The 18743-nt window shown below is 38.6% G+C and overlaps 1 protein-coding gene across 6 annotated transcripts in view; it reads left to right on the top strand.

The window, feature by feature from the left end:
- Positions 1-18743, top strand: part of L3MBTL3 (L3MBTL histone methyl-lysine binding protein 3) — a 78634-nt gene that overhangs the window by 16904 nt on the left and 42987 nt on the right. For 4 of the 6 annotated variants that reach the window (XM_036404551.2, XM_036404554.2, XM_036404553.2 and 1 more), the window contains exons 3-9: positions 5884-5995; positions 8170-8329; positions 9326-9464; positions 10777-10906; positions 13014-13105; positions 15586-15690; positions 17019-17154. In XM_036404551.2, the coding sequence (XP_036260444.1) occupies positions 5884-5995; positions 8170-8329; positions 9326-9464; positions 10777-10906; positions 13014-13105; positions 15586-15690; positions 17019-17154 (874 nt within the window). The remainder of the gene's footprint in view (positions 1-5883; positions 5996-8169; positions 8330-9325; positions 9465-10776; positions 10907-13013; positions 13106-15585; positions 15691-17018; positions 17155-18743) is intronic. The other 2 variants (XM_036404552.2, XM_054514319.1) reach the window with 1 other exon arrangement.

Genomic DNA, 18743 nt, shown 5'->3' with positions numbered 1-18743 from the left:
GTCTGGCCTTGCCCCTTGGTTGTGGTGAGGAATTTAATTTCTGCTGACTGTGATTTAGGGAGTCTAGATTCCCTGTGATCCCTCTTAAGTTTGTCTTTTGCCATATTTGCAGAGTAGCAGTGTGCAGGTGGGATCCTTTCTCATGAGTGAAGAAGCAGAATTGGCAGGTGCAGAAACAGCACATTTCCCCAATATTCTCTACCCCTAAAAGAGTCAAAATTTTGTGACGAGGCAAGTGTAAGGGGTCACATGCTTACTGAGTGCTTTAAAATAAGCTGGGAGCAGAGTACTCAGAAGGATGAAGAGCTACCAAAGGGAGGTTGTTTCTTTTGTAAGTGGCTGAGAACAGAGATTTTGTTTCAGGAGTTACTTTACACTGCATTGTAACAGTAATTGCTAGAGTGCCTAAAGCTTTTTAAGATATGTGTTCTTTGTTGTACATAGGAGTTTTTTAAAAAAGAAAATAAACAGTCATTCTGCTTTCAAACCATGTAGAGTAAATAAGACTGGCTTTACTGCTTGAAGAAAGAGTATAAAAATACCAACAGCTGCCTCATTTTTCTGAATGCTATTCAGCCCTTGCCTGGGGCAGGGGCTCTGTGGAAAAAGTAGTATGTGATTGTGCATGTAAAGAGTGTATCACACACACAGGGAAGAGGGGTCTGGTTGAATGGACAAGCTCTGGCATTTAATAACTTATTCAACTTCAATAATATGTTATAAATAGTTTGGCATGTAGCAGGATGTGGTTGGACAATTCAATGGTGACAGGCAATTCCTTCACTTTAAAAAGACTGTAAAATGCCAGGAAAGCTCTGATTTATTTGAGGAGTCCCACTGAAACCACTGTGACTAAATGGGGATTAACATCAAGAATGATGATAACTTTTTGCTAGCTAGAGATCAGAGTGTGGTTCTTGTATCACTGAAGTCCCAGGTGTCAGTCCTCTTGACAAACTGCTGTGGAATCCTGCTACTTTAAGCTTAGGTACTTCATAGGCATTAAGAGTATTGAACATTTACTCAATTTACTTGTGTTTTGGATATTAAAAACTTCGCAGATTTCTTCTGAGAGTGTCCACAATCACTGTTGTGGTGTCAAGATATGTTTTGTTGCTGAAGTTCCTGTCAGAATGCAGCAGCAATTGTCTTTATTGCAATGAACTCTTTGTCCTTGTCTTGCCCAGTAGATGGTGGTGTTGGCTGATTTTTCTAATTTATTTTAAAGCTCTGCATTAACATATGTGGAGGTTTTGTTCTTTTTTTTTTTCCTCTTGCACTTCAGTTGTTCTTCCTTTTGTTTTTTTGGTCTGTCCTCCCAAATAATAATTTTACCATATATAAAACAATAGCAGCTTTTATTCTGATTGGATACCTGTGGGTCTTTTACATTATTAAAAGGGCACAAGTAGCAGCAAACACTGATAGTTTGATCTGTGTTGCTCTGATCTGGACACATGTAACAGTGGGGACTTAATTTGAAACTAGATTGTATGCATTTGTTTCCAACAGGTTTGAGTTTTAAGAATTAATCTACAATATGATAAACATTTTGCATTGTTTGCGATTTTTGTTCATCCCACAGAGAGACAAATGCTCAAGATTACTTTTATGAAATGTGGAAAAGAGAACTGAAAGCCCTTTTAGCATTCAATAAGCCATACATAAAACCACAGCATCTTCCAGCCAGCAGGATAAGGCAAAGAACTTCCATTAGAAATGGAAATTCTCTAAACCCACTGGAGTTATGCTTTGTCATGTTTCCTGGGATTTCTGTGGTTCAGCGTAGCACATGGTGGGCAAAGAATGACAGGCTGAGCCAGAAGATGGAGAATGTTTTCATAAGAGCAGAAGGACTATGTGCTTAGCACAATAAAATTGAGTTTGAGGAGGTACATAATCCCTTGCTCCATCATATACCAAGAGAGCAAGTGTTGGGGTACTACAGCTATGTAATCCATAGGTTAATGTGGCTTAAGAAAAAATGGGTACAAACTGACAAGGAATACTTGGAAATTAAAATATAAAAGGAACTTTTTCAAGAAAGAAATTCAGGACTTTCAGTTCACTGGTAACAGAAAACCTGTCTTCTTCTGAAACATTTATGAAATACTTTGTGTGATACTATTGCTTGTAGTACACAAAGGCTTCATATTAGTGGCTTATACTTGTTTCAGTCCAGCGTAAATTTTCAAACAATTTTAATTTTTTGGAAAATGTTTATTGAAAGTAATTTTGGTCCCAGTAGAAAAACTTAGCATGTGGATGGACAGAAATGGTTCAGAAAATATTGATAATGTTTGATTATTATTTATTTAAGCCTTGGATTCCCTCAGTATGTTCATTATCTATTGAATGAATGAAAATTTTTCTGGAGATAAAATTGACAGTCATAAAAGCTGAAGTTTTTAGTATATCAAGGCATCATTTCCCGAGAACATGAAAATGTATCTCAGCTCTGAGTGGAAGGAATCTCTAATGATGTTTAAGTGGAAAAATGGAAGCTACTGTTCATGGTCCTTGTGGAAGCTGCAGACAAGGCAGCTGAGTAAGCTCTGTGTTGTATACTTACCTGTTAGCAGCTGGACTCTTCCTGCCAACTCAGTTACAATATGTTTGCATTAAAAGAATTGCAGTTTCTTGAGCATGTGTGGTTTTGCCCTCATTGCTCGCCTGTACATGAAACATTGGAATTTAAATTTCCTATCCAGATGCTATATTTATTCCTGTTTATCTTCATGTGAATTTGTTCAGGAAAGCTGTTGAGGTTTCTTTCTCTTCTCTTCTCTGTTGCCGTCTGACCTTTTAAGACCATTGGCTTCATAGCATGGGACAGAGGATAACCTTAAGAGATTACTTTAAATTTGCCAACAGGCATCTGACAGAAGTCAAGTGGATTGAATTTATACACAATAAGCCTTATAATTTATTCTCTTTAAAACACTGAAGTGACAAAAATTGGTCTTTTTTGTGAGTTTATTTAAGTGTTTGGTTATGGCCTTTGTTTACATCAAGATTCACTGTTTGATGCAATGAAGGTAGATTGAAGATCCCTTTATCTAATGCAAATTTTTATGTTTACTTCAGGAGTTTTGTGACTTGAAAACAAGTTTTTACTTCTCAGAAAGCTATGGATCCATCCTCAGAAGTTGGCTGCATGGCACTGTCACCTGCTGTGACATTTTAAAATGTCAAGACACCTAGGGAAGGCCTGGGAAGACTGCCCTTGCTCTGTTTTGGCTTGTAGGAAATATTGTGATGAAACCTTTACTTTTAGGTTTTCTGTTGCCTACACTCTAAGTAGAAGAGGCTTACAAGTGTGTTGAATTTTTTTCATAGGCACATAAACCACCATTAATCTAGATCCCTTTTTGTCATGCTTCCAGCAGCATGCACTAGTTGGCATGTTGCTCTGGCAGCTCTTATACTGTGATGACTTTGTGCAGCATGCTGCTTTGTACATCTATTTATCCTGTTTTTAAGCAGTTAACCTTTGTCACAAGCTGTTCATGTCTTTCCTCCCCAGCTAAAACCAGAGTATTACTTCCCAGGTCTGAGGTATTGTTCTGGTTAGCCACAAAGAGCTTGGTGTATACATTAGTGCTGACACTGTCACTGGGGAAATAGGGAGTGAGAGCAGGCATGAATTCAAGTTTGCCTCCAAACAGGAGCTGGAGATCTCTGACACTGGTAAAGGCAAGGCTGCAGGCAAAACCAGAAGTTACAGTAATCAGTGAGGCAGTGCCAGTTGGACTGTTGTGCCCTCCCTCCTGCTAAGGCAGTGGCAAGCTGTCACTCCCCATCACTGAGACCATCTTAGCATGGGTGCCTGGCTTTGAGGAGCTCCTTGAGGAGCTTTTCTTTAATGGTTCAGCTCTTGCTGCTGTTAACAGCCTCCAGGGAAAGAGTGGCTGGGAGCTGCCTTGCCTGCAGTCATCTGTCTTCCATTGTTTGGTGGCTGTCAGCAGTGAGCCCTCTGGAGCCAGAAGGGCTGGCAGGTCACTGCATTGCCTGGGGGGATGTCCTTGCATTCCACAGTAGGTCCCAGTGGAGGAGGAACATGTGTGTGGTGTCAGGGCTGGCCATTGGTTGAACCCTGCAGACACATCCCAGGTATTTCGGTGTCCCGGGTCTGTTCAGAAATACCTTCGGTGCATGGATGTTCCGGCTGACGCTGTATGAAGGTGTGGGAGAGTGTTTCAAAGAGCTGCTCAGTAACCCTGTGCCCAGCCTGCTGGTAGGCTGCAGCAACCTGCAGGTGTCTTGGCTCATGTTCACAGCTTGCCTGCTGTGAGACAGCTCTTGCAGAGTTGGAGCTCTTGAAAGCAAGGAAGATTTTCCCTCTGACATCCACCTGTTGCAGAGGCAGCAAAGCACAAATAGCAAAAATGAGCTTAGCCAAAATAGGAACAAGACTGAGTGTGTAAGTCAGCTGTAAGACTCTTCTGAATAGTAACTCTACTGCTTTTCTGTGGTTGGAACAGCATGAATGTCTCTCCACAAACTGAAGCATCAGCACGTGGTGCTTAGTGCATTTGGTTGCCTTTCAAAGTTGAACTCATGGTGTTTCAGTCCAGATGGATTTATCAGCAGTTTGTCCATGCTTTCATATCTGTTGTGAGCACAGCTGACTGATAACAAGCAAAAATCTTAGCTCCAGACGTCTTATGACTGTGTGAGGGCCTCTTCTTCCTTTCCTTCTCCCCAGCTTATTTCTTACCTGTTCACATTCCTTAGGGCTGGAAGGACTGTATTAGTGAAAGCACACTTTATATGTGTGTGTATATGGGGGATCACCTTTGCTTGCAGCCAGAATGGCTTATTTTCAGTACTGTACCATGGCAGGGTCCAGAGTGAGGGGGTGTGATGTGTTCAACAGCTTCTGGAGGCACAGAAAGGGTCAGTGTAGTGCCAGGCAATTTTTCCTGTTCTCGTTTTCCCGAGGTAAAGTAGCCTGACCAGAGAAAAAGAAATAGGCTTCATGCAATGGCCTTCAAGGAATATCCTCTCTGCTGGATGCCAGGGAGCTTTGAAGGACTCCCTGAGATGTAATTTTCCCTGTTGAAAGCTGTTGGTAAGAGCACCACACTGATAAAGACCTGTTCTCTGTGGCAGAGGCACCCCTTCACTGTTCAGAGCAGGCGTCAGGGACAAAGCACTGCCTTGAGCTAAGCCCAGGTCACCAGCTGGGCCTGCAAACCAGTAGTGACTGGGAAACAGAATTATTTTCATGTGGTAGTGCTGTAATCACTACAGCATTGGGAAGAAACTTTTCTGGCAGCAGGACGGCTATAACTCGCAGTGCTCCAGTGTAAGCACAGCATGTGGGGCATTGTTGAGCCTTGTGTCTGGCTGACAGTAATATCACATTCAGCATGTAATTAAACACCTCATAAACTGCCTTGAGATGTTTGTTTATGTGTGCTTTTTAGTGGAGAAGTACTGTGTTTTCAGGGGATGCTGAAATTTCTGTCCTCTGTGAAGCATTTGGTGTGTGATGTTCATTCAGCTCCCTTGTCCTCAGAAAGAATACTTGGTGTCTGGAGTGTGTTATTTTGCTGGCAGTGAAAAACATATGGTATGGGGTTGTTCCCATGAATTTCTGTTACTGTTTTTTTTTTTTTAATATGTGTGTGTAAGTTAGATATTGGAGGCATCTGTATCAGTATCTATTGCAAATTAATATTTATAGCTGTCAAAATGAATGTACATTTGGCTTGATCAAAACAAGAACGGCTTGTTTTGAATTCCGTGAGGATAAGCAGAAACACATAGAAAATATGTGATGAGGACACCATATAAAAACTATTTTGAATAGCAGATACTTCAAGAGACTTCCAGTAAATTTTTACTATGCTCTGTGCTATTTGTTTTGTCTTACAGTTTAGAGTCAATGAATTTGGGGCCCTGGAAGTAATTACAGATGAAACTGAGATGGAAAGTGTTAAAAAGGCAACTGCTACCACAACCTGGATGGTTCCAACTGCTCAAGAAGGTCAGTTAAGAAGCAGTAAACATTTTCTGTGATAGACTGTAGTTTCTTTAATGCATCAACTTTCCTTAAAGCTTGCATCCAAAGTAAAAACAATTTACTTGCTTTAATGGACAAAGTATCTCTGATGAAGTAACCAGTTTCTTGGGATGTAAATTAGTATGAAAATAAATTCATTTCAAGTTGAAAGGAAATAATTCCTCTGTTAAATATCTGAAGTACAATTACAGACACATTTTTTTCCTTACAGTAATTTTCTCTAAATTTAGATTTGGTATTTCCCCTCTATTTAATTTGCAAAATAGTAAATTTCTTTTAATTATTGAGAATTTAGAATTTTAAGTTATTGAATTTTGTGTTGAGCTGGTTCTCCCAGACTGCCCACAGACTTTGCTAACAGCCTAGAGTTGATTTGTGCACTGCAAACTGCCGTGGTATGGTCAGCACAGCTGCCACCACCCATGTCAGTGTTAGATGTGCAGTGTGTACCCCCACAGGTGCCTTGCTCCTGACAACTATGCTTTTTTGCAGCATTAAAAACAGTCTGCAGAGACAGCTAATGTTTATCTTGAAGGGTGAAATTCTTAGAGTTGTAGTATCTATCTATCTATCTACCAGATAAAGTGTTTCCTGGATTTAAAATTCTGAAGTAACACCTGTTTTGTTCAATAAAAATTGTTTTACATTGTCATAAATTGCTGCAATCTTTTTACATTGACTCCAGTAATGATGGAGTAGTGTGAAAGAGAATATCACGACTGGTTTTGTGATTATTTACAAATACCTAGTTTTTTTCCTTGTTGTTATTACATTTGATCAACTTTCTTTTAAAATATGTATTCTGTAAGTCCTTTGAAAAGCAGACATCACAATTTTTGTTTCATAATTTTCCCTAAAGGATGAGAAGTCAGTGAGAGCTTTCCTTTGCTGCTCCCTCGCAGTTAGTTCATAATTGTCATGTGGGACATTAACACTGGTAGGAAAGCGGTTTGGGCCCCCTGAGGTCTGAAGCTGCAGACCACTGTTATTGTGTTCTCTAGCAGGGCAGTGATAGTTAATTTAGGTTTCAAATCTGTGATGAGAGTAGAATCATTGTGAGAGTGTAGTAGCACAACAGATTCTCTGCTTAGACTGAGAGATCAGTTTCAGCAAAGCGCACAGCTGCATCCCCTCCAGTCTGACAAACCTAACCAAAAACTTGTGTTTCTACTGAATTGAACTCTGTTCATGGACATATAGACATAAAGAGTAAGCATTCTGCTACTACCTTACACCATCCTTGATTAACTTAGTGCTCCCCAAAAGTAAAAATACTGCTAAAATTTTCTGCTGTGAGAATAAACAGTTGTTTTGAACCACTTATGATGCTGGTGTGTAAATATAACATACATTATATATTCTTCTGGGGGAGATAGCCTGCATGCAAGAGTTCATTTGACTCTGGTTTCAAAGACAGTACAGTGCTTAAGCAACATAAATAGTCTGTAACTTGAAGTTTGCCTTTTGGGGAGGTACAAAGACAACAACCTGCTCCAGAGGCTGGAGTACTTGACAGTGCTTCATACTTGCTTATGAGGGAAAGTAACTGCACTCTCTCCTACAGATAGCTTCTCCTAGGCTCTATGCCTGTTGTGGGGAAATTGCAGCTTAGGATCAGTGAGTAACTTAGTATTTGAAGATTCCTTTATTACAGGTTGAGTGATGCTTCACTTCTGGTGGACCCCAGGCAGGTTCAGCAGTAGCTTCTGCTAGAGACTGCAGACTGTAGCCAGTGATTTGCTTCCAGAAATAATTTCAACTGATGAAAAGATAACTCGCCCCAACCCTTTTCTCCCGAATTTAGGTATAGGCATATCAGCAAGAAATGAGGTCATGGATTCTAAACAGTGATGACTCTGTGAGCAGTCATTGCCTGTCACAAAATTCAGTCCTTCCACAAGCAGCCACATCAAGCTGTGACAGAACCATAGAATAGTGGGTTCCTCTCTCCTGTTGCAGTGTGAAAACATGACTTGCTTGTCAGCAATCTGGACCTCATACAAACACTAATTCCTAGTTCTTCATTCTGACAAGAGTGGTGTGGCTGATGTTTTTCTGTTAGCTTAGCAAGGCCTGCTAAGGATATTTAGGAATGTATCACCTCTGCCTAAGTGAAGTTAACTTTTGTCATTGTGCAGCCTTTTCAGAAAAGACAGGGATCCCCACAAGGTTGAAGGAAACTGCAAAAGTGGATGGACTTGTTTTCTGTGAAAACTGTTACCGCTATGGTACTATAGAAGAATTTGTTCCTGAAGGGAAATTTTGCAGCCAGAAATGTGCCCAGCAAGTAAAAAACAAGTAGGTACTATAACAAGCATAGAAGCAAAGAATTTGGCATAAATGTAGCATGAGAGTGAAGTGGTGGGATAAAATGTTCATGGTGGGGCAGAGGGAGGTATTAAGCAGACAAGTTTCAGTGTCACCATTGGTTTATAATGTTCTTTCACTGTTTTTTTTTTTTTGTGTAAATGCTTAACAACATTTGGTTTTGTCTAACACTGACATTGAAGGCAGTCTTTTTTACTCAGTGTGCTGTGTTCTGCTGTCAGATGCAAGCAGTAAAACAGTCTATGGGATGCATGAATCAGTGTCAGACTCCCACCCTGTTTCAGTCATTGGAATTAAGATAATCAGTAATGAGATGGTTGGGGTGGTAAGTTAATTATAATTAAGTGCAAGAGCTGTTTTATAGTTGACAGTGAGTGAAAACATGAGCATACTGCAGTTTCTCAGCTCCTCTTTTTCAGTTAGTGCATTTCATCTCACCATAAAAGCATGTTTGTGTTAGTGTGTCCATTCTGTATTGCATATTGCTAGATTATGGCAGTTTTAAACATTTATGATTTTGTACATTTTCCTTCATTTTAGCTAATTGCTTCAAAGTTTTCTGTTCTGATTTCTTGTTTAGCAATTTGTACAGTCACATACCAGCTTTCTCCAGTTGGATTTGTCAGACTTAACAGTTACCTTTGCCTTCCTCTCTCTAAACTGCCCTGCAGTCCTAAACATTTCACAGTTTGCTTCTCTGGGAGACTTGATGGTACATGAAAAAAGACACACTGTTTAAAACATGTAAAACTTGTTCAGCAGAAGCTGACAGCTTTCCTTTTACAGTTGCTATTGTGTGTCTCTCAGATTAATTCTTTTGACAGACTTAATTTTCAGTAGTATTTCTAAGAATATAATCTGTGTAATACTATGGGACCCACACATTTACTTGCTTTTTTACTTGTTTTATGATTATGAGAAGTGAAATAATATTGGCTTTGTGTCATTGTGTTACTTCTGTGGTAGAGAACCAAAGGAGGAAAATCCCAGCATGGAATGCAATGGGGAAGATGATTCTAAAGGCATTCGGAAAAGAAAAGCAAAAGTACCTCTCAAAGAAGAGTCAAGGGATAATGGGGAGAAGAACGAGAATCCAGATGAAATTGTTAGTATGCATCATAAACCCATTCCTGCAAGTATTTGGGTGGGAGTTTTGCCTTGTATTGCAATGTCAGTAGCTCCATCAGCCCACAAAGAGGAGAGACTTCATCATTCTGTCAGAGCCACAATAAGTAGTTGTTTCGTTTGCCAATTTAATTATGCCTCAGCAGTAAATTGTAATTATTGACAATGAATTGATAAAAGCTAGTTTTGGTCTCTTTTCCCTGCTTTTTTAAGAACAGAACAAAAAGAATTTAAAAGAAAAATGATGCTAATGTTGACTTGCCATGTCTTCAGCATGGAAAAACAGGAGTACGTATTTCCCAACAACCCTCTTACTTTGTCATTCTGCACATGAATAAATAACTATAGACCACTAATTTATTTACAAAGAAAGCTGTACTATAATCAAGAAGGGAATACTTTGGATTTTCTTGGTGTAATTTGCCTTTAAAAATCATATCCCAAAATTTGTTTTGCTTTTGTGTTGCAGTGTAATTTGCTTTATGGCACCTTTTGTTTTCTTTTCCTTTTGGATTTATTCTTAATTTTAGAAAAAACTTACCCCACAGTACTTTCCCATAATGCTTGTGTTCTTGTAGTATGTGTTTTCTTCCCAATAGCTGTCACACTACTGGGGGTAGCACAGTTTTCAGAGAGAAGGGTAGAGTTCTGCAACTACAGAATTGTCAAAAGTATGAAGACACTAGAATTGTCAGGAGGGAATTTGCAGCTCTCTGTGTAGCAGTATCTTAGGCAAAAGTCAGGGGATACCTTCTTTGTCTCCATGCATCTGCCCTCCCAGATGAGTATTTACTCTGCTCATCTGCTCAGATGCTCACAAAACTGTTAATACAAAAACAGTGAGAAAAATTAAAAGGATCACAGTGCCATTTTTTATTTAATAAAGCAATTGTATGTTTGAAAAAAAAAAAAACAACAGAGGAAAACTGTGAGAGGTTTTCTTTTAAATTATTTTGGAAGCATGAACATGCCAAAGATACTGTTACTTATCAGTGTCTCAGCGGGGTCTTCATGCTCAGTCTTGGGTCAGGCAAGGCTGGCTGGCTGAGTGCCAAGTGGTGAGAGTCCTTCTGCCTGCCATTGTCACCGTGTTTGCTGTGATTTGTCACTGGTGGCTCACTTTGCTTCTATGAGACATCTGCACCTTTGTTTGAGGTAGGAGAGAGCTGGGTGAATAGCCGTTTAAATGAAGTCACAATTTAAACTTCAGTATCTCAACTTTTATCATACTAGACTTCTAAGCTAATGAGGTTGCTGTACTTTTTTTTTTTTTTTTTCTCTTTCTAATTTAGGAGGACAAACCTGAAGGAAGGATCTTGAGAGTCTCGCAGAGAGCCAGGAGAAAAAGAAAAGGGGAGATAACAGTTTTGAAACAAAGTAAGTTATATTATGGAACAAAAATCTCAACCATCAATTCTTCAGGTAATAGCCATATCTTATTGTGAATTGTCAGCATTGTTTCACAAAATTTATATTCCCTATTGAATTTTTTTTCATTACTGTAAAAAGACAGTGACAGTGTTATTTACAGCAATTAAATTTTAAGGCAGCATAGGGGAGGATCTGGTGAGTGTAAATGCAACTAATGTGCATTTTAGGTTTTTTCTTTTCATCCCTCTAAACAGTGCCAGTATTAGAGGGAATCAGCTCCATTGAGTTACCAGATGCTAAAAGACATGTATCAAGCAGAAGTGAAAGTTTACTTTTGTTTCCTTGGGGATCAATTTTGCATCTTCATTATGTGCTGGAAATAGACACATTTATGGAACTGTTTAGGAATAATTGCTATAATCAATCCAAAGGGACATATACTGCATCAAGCAACATAATAAAACATATTTTAAATGAGTGCTGTTCTTTCAAGCTATTTGCATGATAGATAGTTTTAGGAAGAATGGGAGAATCAGCTGCTATTATACCTCAGTGGTACACCAACCACAGACCTACATCTTGCCCTCCAGAGTGCTTCTTATGGTAGATGGGGAGACATTAATAGAGGTTGCCAGGCCACTAATCAACACAGAACTCCAGTTAGCTCTGATGTACACCAGGCAGATGAACTAGATGCAACAATAAATGTTATGAAAGATCCCCCTCCCAAAATAGAATCACGTCTGAAATGTTTCTACAGTTGCTTCTAAGGCTGAAGAGATAAGAAGTGTGTGAGACACAAGGACAAAGCTGATGCTTTGTGGAAATCACTACTGCCCACTGACAGAATGATTTACAAATTTCTTCTGTTAGGTTTTTTTTTTAATTTTTATTTGGGAAAATATCAGTATAAAAGTATAAACTGGTATCAAAGACCAATTTGTATTCAGAACCAAGCATAATTAATTTCTTTAATGGAATAGATGAAAACTGGGTAAATCCCAAATAAAATTAATGTGGTCTAATAGTGTTAAGCGATTACTATCACTCTGATATTTATTATTGTTTGGTTACATTATTGTAAGCTTTCTTCAGGAGAGTTTGGCATTACTATTGTTATGGTTCATGTTTTAATCATAAAAATGCTAAGCCAGACTGTTACTTAAAGGATTTATTTTTCCTGTGAGTAGCCCACAGTCTGGATCAAGCCGGAATCACAGTGTGGACTGTGATGAATCCTTCTGACAGTGTGAGCTTATGGTCTGAAATGCTAAGCTGCCTGTGCAGAGGAGGCACTTTAGGTGGAGATCAGTAGAGCAGAGTAGAGGTGTATAAAAGTAGATACATACATGGCCATCTGTTCTTGAAGTTCCTGGCTATTGCTATTGTGCAGGTAGTGCCTTATTTATGAGGCCTGAAAACTGTGTGGCTGTAGCCATTATTAAGATGGACTGTAAGCAGTATTGCAATTACTGTGCAAGTGTTCATACTGTGTGAACAGACCTGAAACTGGAGGTTTCTCTCATATGCTAATGACATCCTGAGGAAAAAAAAACACTGGTGAAGACAGTTCTGAAGACTTGCAGAAAATACTGTTAAATCACTGCCTTTCTACCCAAAACCTTCAAACTACAAAGTGATGGAGTAGGTGAGAAAGAGTCTGAATACTGTTAAAGAGTAGAGTCTTTCAAGCCTGATTAAAAAACTTACCATGAGCAGTATCCACTTGAAAATGCTTTTCAGTTAAAGAAGGACATGGGGTAAAAAGAAACCCCTTAAAATACTGAGCTATTTTGTGATTTGAACTCATCTTTTTGCACATTTGCAAATTGTATATCTTAATGCTTCTTAGGAGCAATAGGAAAAACGTGTTGGAGCAAGACTTTGTAAGTTGTTCTTGTCACCTGAAGGAGGTTTTTGTTGTTACTAATCAAGGTTTGAGCTGCTGGAACTGTTTCTGAACAAACCAGGAACCTTCATGTTCCTGGTGCCTTTCAGCCTACAGAACTTCTTTTTCTGAAATAAGTTCTGAACAACACCATGAGTGCATTTCATAAAATGTAAATTCAAGAATATTATGAACTTGTGTTGTGGATTTTTTTTTTCTTGAGATATTAACAGTTACAGAATTATTTCCCTGTTTTATGCTTCTTTATAGCTGTACCCTCTAAAGGAAGGCAAGCATGGTGTTGGGCATCCTATCTGGAGGAAGAAAGGGCCATTGCAGTGCCTACTAAGCTTTTTAAGGAGGTATGACCTTTGAAATTTAAGTCAGTCAACCACCTAAGATCATGAAATTCCTAGGAAATCAATAAACAAAAAATAATTTGAAGATCTTATTCTTTTCTCGGGAAAACCTGCATGATGAAAACAATACTGGGTCCATCAGCAATTTTGAAAGCAATTATCTCTCTCTGTTTTTTCAGAGAATTCTGTTGTTGTAGATGAATGCTGTCAAATCAGACTGCAGAAAGCAGGTGCTCTCCCAAAATCTGCTGTTCTAGCCATTCCTTCTAGTCTCTGAAGCTAAAAAATGTGAAACATACCCACACTTTTTCATGCCATATAATTTTCTTTAAATATGTTTAGAAAGGTGGTACAAAGGTCATCTTTTGTCTTGTTGCTTTGATTATATTACCTGTCTTTTCTTCAGCTTCTGCTGACATTATATTTTGTTACTACATCAGATACTACTTTGTCTTGTTCTCCTTTTGTATGTCATCTGATTGGATGTCACATCATCATGTCCTGCTTGTCCTTTGCCTGCTATGCTTTGTCATTTTAGTGCTTTCATTAGTGCCACCTCTCTTGCTTGGAAGAGAGCTCTGAATTCAAATCCACAAGACTTCTGTGCTGTTATCTTCCCTTGCAAAACCTGGTGAAACATGTCTCACCTGCTGTACTCCTGCTATATGTTACTTGTTTTTGATAATTCTGTTCTTACTTTTCTATTTCTTGCATCCATTTCTTTCTGTATGCTTCATACTTCAGCTGTTAAATCTTCTCTGTTTGAATTAGTTTTCAGCTTACACATGCCATGTGGTGCTGGTCTTTAATTGGTGGTTTAGTTGCTATTGAGTAAGAAAAGTGAAGAACTGGGATTTAGGTTTACAGAATCCATAGATTTGCAGGTGCAAGAGCAACAGTTCCCTGACTGTCTTCATTTGTGAGCATAGTGCTATATACTGGTTCAAAAATTAGCAAGAAAACAATCTAAAGAGTGCCCTGGTGGGAAGGTAGATTTACAAAGCATTGCTCTGCCTCTCTGAAGGTCCATGAAATGCTGTAGCAGTACAAAGGCTTTGCAGGACACTGTACACAGTGCTGAAGTCTGGAGTTAAGCAATGTTTCCTCCACATTGCACCTTTCGCATCCAGGGCATCTTAATTTAGTATTTTCTTTTAAAGTCGTTAGCCCCTGGGCAATGCTTGATTTAGTGTAGAGTATTTAAAGCCTGTAGCAGAAAGAGAATTCTTAATAACACTCAGAATTGGCCAGGTAATTTTTCTCCATTTTTCAGATGAACAAGCAAGCCACATAAACAGATAGGTTAAAAAAAAGCCCAAACCAAATATCACAATCAATCGTGAATCTTTGATTTCAGTTGGGACTTTGAGAATTACTCTTTTTTTCTTTTTATTTTACCATTTCAGAAGCAGTACTTCTCACTGGGTTGTTTCGTACTCTTAGTTAGGAATGGTCAGGATGATGGAGGGTCCTTGCCATTTCCTTAGACCTTAGAGTGATTTCTAAGCTGTGTCTCACACGGTTTTTCCTTTCCTTCCAAGTAGGTGATACCTCTCTGAGTATCCCCCTTGGTACCCTTCTCTTCCCTTTGGCTGCAGAGTATTGCAGTTGACTCAGGAACATGTGTCTCCTAGACAGAAACAGAAGGAAAAGGGAACATTTAAGATGCTTTTCCTGTGTTTTTTCCTGTAACATAAAACTGACTGTGAATTTTCTAGCCTGTGGAAAACTGTCTCCAGTTTTGATTACTTATTTTTCTGATCGTTCCTCCAATTTAACCTTAATATCTGCTACCTTCCATCCTCTTTACCAGAGGGATGATGATGCCTGCTGGTTGAAAAGGTGGTTGATCCATCCTGCTTAGCCCCATTTTCACTTTCTGTTTTTTGACAGATATTCTTCTGGGTTCATTGTAATGTGATGTAAGGGTAGTCATCTTCCTGTGATGTAGAAATTCTTCTGGAAGACTACATAGTGTGGACTCAGCATATAAAGGATGGCAAATAGGCCGTCTCTGCATACCAACAGTGTTCAATATTTCTGCCTTTCAGTTCATCTTTCATGGTCTGAGATGTGGAACCGAAAAGGCAAAACAGAGTCATTGTTGTGATTATTATAGGAATTATGTCCACCAGGAAGGTGTCACTGTGCAGTCTGAAAATTGAATAATTAAATTGCTAAGATATTTTACTGTCAATTAGTGAAAAAAGTTGAAGACAAATGGTGTCATCTTTCCCTTGACTCTTTTGCTAATTCTTCCTAATTTTCTTACATACTCTCAAGTTTCAAGACATTATGTTTTTCAAACAATCGTCAATTTCTCTTCTCCTCTCCACGTTTTTGAAAACACAAAACATAAAGTTATTTACTAGTTCCTTCAGAATCATGAATAATAAATAATGATTGTTCTATTCCTTATAAAGATATTGAGTCTTTCTCTGGTATACTGTCAGAAGTGTTGAAACTGTTATTTTCCATTGCAGTATCAGTCTTTCCCATACAACAAGAATGGATTCAAGGTCGGGATGAAGCTGGAGGGTGTGGATCCTGAGCACCAGTCTATCTACTGTGTTCTCACAGTGGCTGAGGTAAGCAAGCAGCCACAGTGCTGGGTTGTAGCAGAGTCTGAAATGAAACAGCAGCAGCTGAAAACCCTCACTCTTACCTAACAGGCAGACAGAAACTATATGTAGGAAGATGTTTTTTAAAATAAGAATGGTGTATATTTTTCTGCCTGATAGGCATGTAAAGAATATGTTCAGTATCAATGCAGCAATACATATATTTAACATACACAGCTACAGAAAACAGTATTAGACTAGTTGGATAATATGTGGTTTTATCTGTTATAGTTTGTATTTAAAAGGAAAAATAAATAGAAAACAAACATGACAACTGATACACAGCAGTTTTGTAGAGCTTTGATAGTATTTGCAGTTGCTCCATTGACTGATACAAATAGCTAAAAGTTTCTCATATTGATGTTGTGCTACAACTTTTTCATGCTGATTGCCACAGAAACTGCCTGTATTGGCAACCTGTGCAAGTTAACATAAAATATAAACCCAGATTTTCTTTTTGCTGTGGTTCATGAAATAGTTTTTCTGATGAACAGCTTCTTTGCTTTCAATAAAGAAACTGCCTCTCAAGCATCTTTTGAATATCTTTTAAACATACCTTACTTTAATTTTTGGATAGTTTTAATGGGTTTTTGGATTTCATTTGTGAATTAAAGTGGGGAAACTGGAAGTTATGTCAGAGTACAAATTAAATATAAAATAGGGTTGATGTTGAGATTTTTCACTGATGGCTGCAGTAAATTTATGGCATTTGGCACTCAGGGAGATGTGGAGACCTTCTGTACAGAGATAGTATTGTGTCCTGTTTTTCTTCTCTTCTCAGTGGTTGACTTATTACTTCATGTAATAATGAAGTTCTGGGGAATACCTCCACTGACTTCTCATCCTTACTTAAACAGTTTTCAGTATCTCTCTGAAGAGCCTTTTGAACATACTTATTGTTCACTGCTCCCTTGCATATCAGTTAATCAGGATAGCTTGAGAACCTCATTATCTGCACTTTGTCCTCGGTTGTATCAGATGTATTCACGCTCTTCTGTAGGGCTTATGTTTTACTTTGATGCTGAGTTGAACCATTGTCAAGTTTTTGAGCACTACTGGCAATAGCCAGCTTTTAGTTAAATTCTTTTGACCAGAAGAGGAGGCACTCAGACTGAGAATAGCTTTGCCTTTTAATTCTCTCCTTTTTATCAAATGAAATTATTCATCCAGTGCTGGATTGGGCAGAAGTAAAAAGCTGACTGAAAACATACAGTAATTATACATAATATTGAATGGAAGTGGTTATATGTAGGGCAAAGGTCTTAGTGTTGTATGTTGTCAATTCCTGCTTTTAGGTTTGTGGCTACAGAATAAGACTACATTTTGATGGATACCCAGATTGTTACGATTTCTGGGTGAATGCTGATTCTTCAGACATTCATCCTGTTGGATGGTGTGAAAAAACAGGTCACAAGCTTCATCCACCTAAAGGTATTGCTTTGTTTAAATCTGTGTCTTACACAGTTCTGAGATTGAGTACCTGTCTAATGCTGTATTTTTTTTTCTGCCAGAAATGTTTTAGTTTGTTTAGTCAAGAGTATTTGAAAATGGCAAATTAAATACATATCTTGCCTAAAAATTCAGTTTCAAAATCATGCCCCTTTTATTCAGTGGGAATTCAGAGAAACCAAGAAAACAAAATGGGCCATAAGAGTCAACTGTAAGGCATTAGGAAAAAAAAACCAGCTAAGCAGCAAGCCTAGACCCCAGCGTATTGCAAGGAAAATGGCAGCATACTGGTGACATATTTATGCTTAAACTGAGGTCTCACAGGCAGCTGAGGGTCCTTTAGTGGAAGGTCTTAGGACATTTTTGCTACTGCATAGTGATCACTGTTATTGTACAAATGTTGGTACAGACTAATAAAGACTGTGCTATTTCCACAAAGATTAAGTCTGAAATAGAGACAAAAAGAGGAATGAACAGATCAATAGGGAGAAAAAAAGGTAAGATTGCAAGCCTGAAAGTGTAATTTGCACATGGATTATGTAAATGGTATACAGGTATTGAAATGTGTGTAATTTACTTGCATAATTTACTTCCATTTCACATTGTGTAACTTCTTTTGGCAATTGGAGGGTATATGTACTGTACTATGAAAAATAGATAAATGTGGTCCTTTTGGAATAGGGAGGGAGCATCCTTTTGGGATGAAGGGAGCAAGTCCTGAAGTCTGAAAAGTGAGATGTAAATGAATGTGCCATTTTGCCATACACAGTGAGGGTAGTATAGTGTGATTTAGAAGGGCTGGAAAATGAGGAGTGCACAGATTCAAGAGGATGTGCTTGCAGAGAATTACAAAACTGTAGATGTAAGGGCTCAGGTGTGGAAAAGTGACAGTAAAGCCACTGGAAGTGTACATGGGGCCTGCCAGTGTGAGAGGATGGCATTTCTTTGTGTGAGCCTTGAGGGGCATGAGCTGCTCTTCTGAGTGCTCTGCAAGCTCCACTCTGGCTGCACTGTGCTGCTTGTCTTGGGACACAGTTCTGCATAACTGGCTGTGTAGAAATAGCAATTCCTTGAACATAAATAAGAATTTCTTAGAAGGCTGGCCTTTGCTGATGTAATAATTTGCATGTAGCAAATGGGTAGTTCCCAGTTACAGCCTTCCTGATGTTATTACAGTGTGGTTAGTAAGTTTTGTATCTATGACAAGGATTTGTCACCTTTTAATCTTACATGCCTGGTTTAGAAAACTTTTGTTAACCATGAATGATTGCCCCTGGAAGAACTGTTTTTCCAAGGGGAAGGATAATATGCCAGTTGTAGGTTCTATTTTAATTGGATTGGACAGATTGGTTTATTTTGCTATGTTATGACATTTTAATAATGATTCCTGTAGTGCCCATTGCAAATTTTACAGATGCTAAAGCCAATGAGAGTTATGGCATAGGACACAGTATTTACATAAAATAGCACCCCAGAGAAGAACTCATAAGTTTGTGTCAGTAGCCTTCAATTTTCCAGCTAAAATACAAATTTATGACCTTCACAGTATAAACCCTAAGCAATTTGGAACC

Source organism: Molothrus ater, chromosome 3, assembly GCF_012460135.2.
Source record: "Molothrus ater isolate BHLD 08-10-18 breed brown headed cowbird chromosome 3, BPBGC_Mater_1.1, whole genome shotgun sequence".
In the NCBI taxonomy this organism is placed as follows: Eukaryota; Metazoa; Chordata; class Aves; order Passeriformes; family Icteridae; genus Molothrus; species Molothrus ater.
This window is presented reverse-complemented; position numbering and strand designations above follow the sequence as displayed.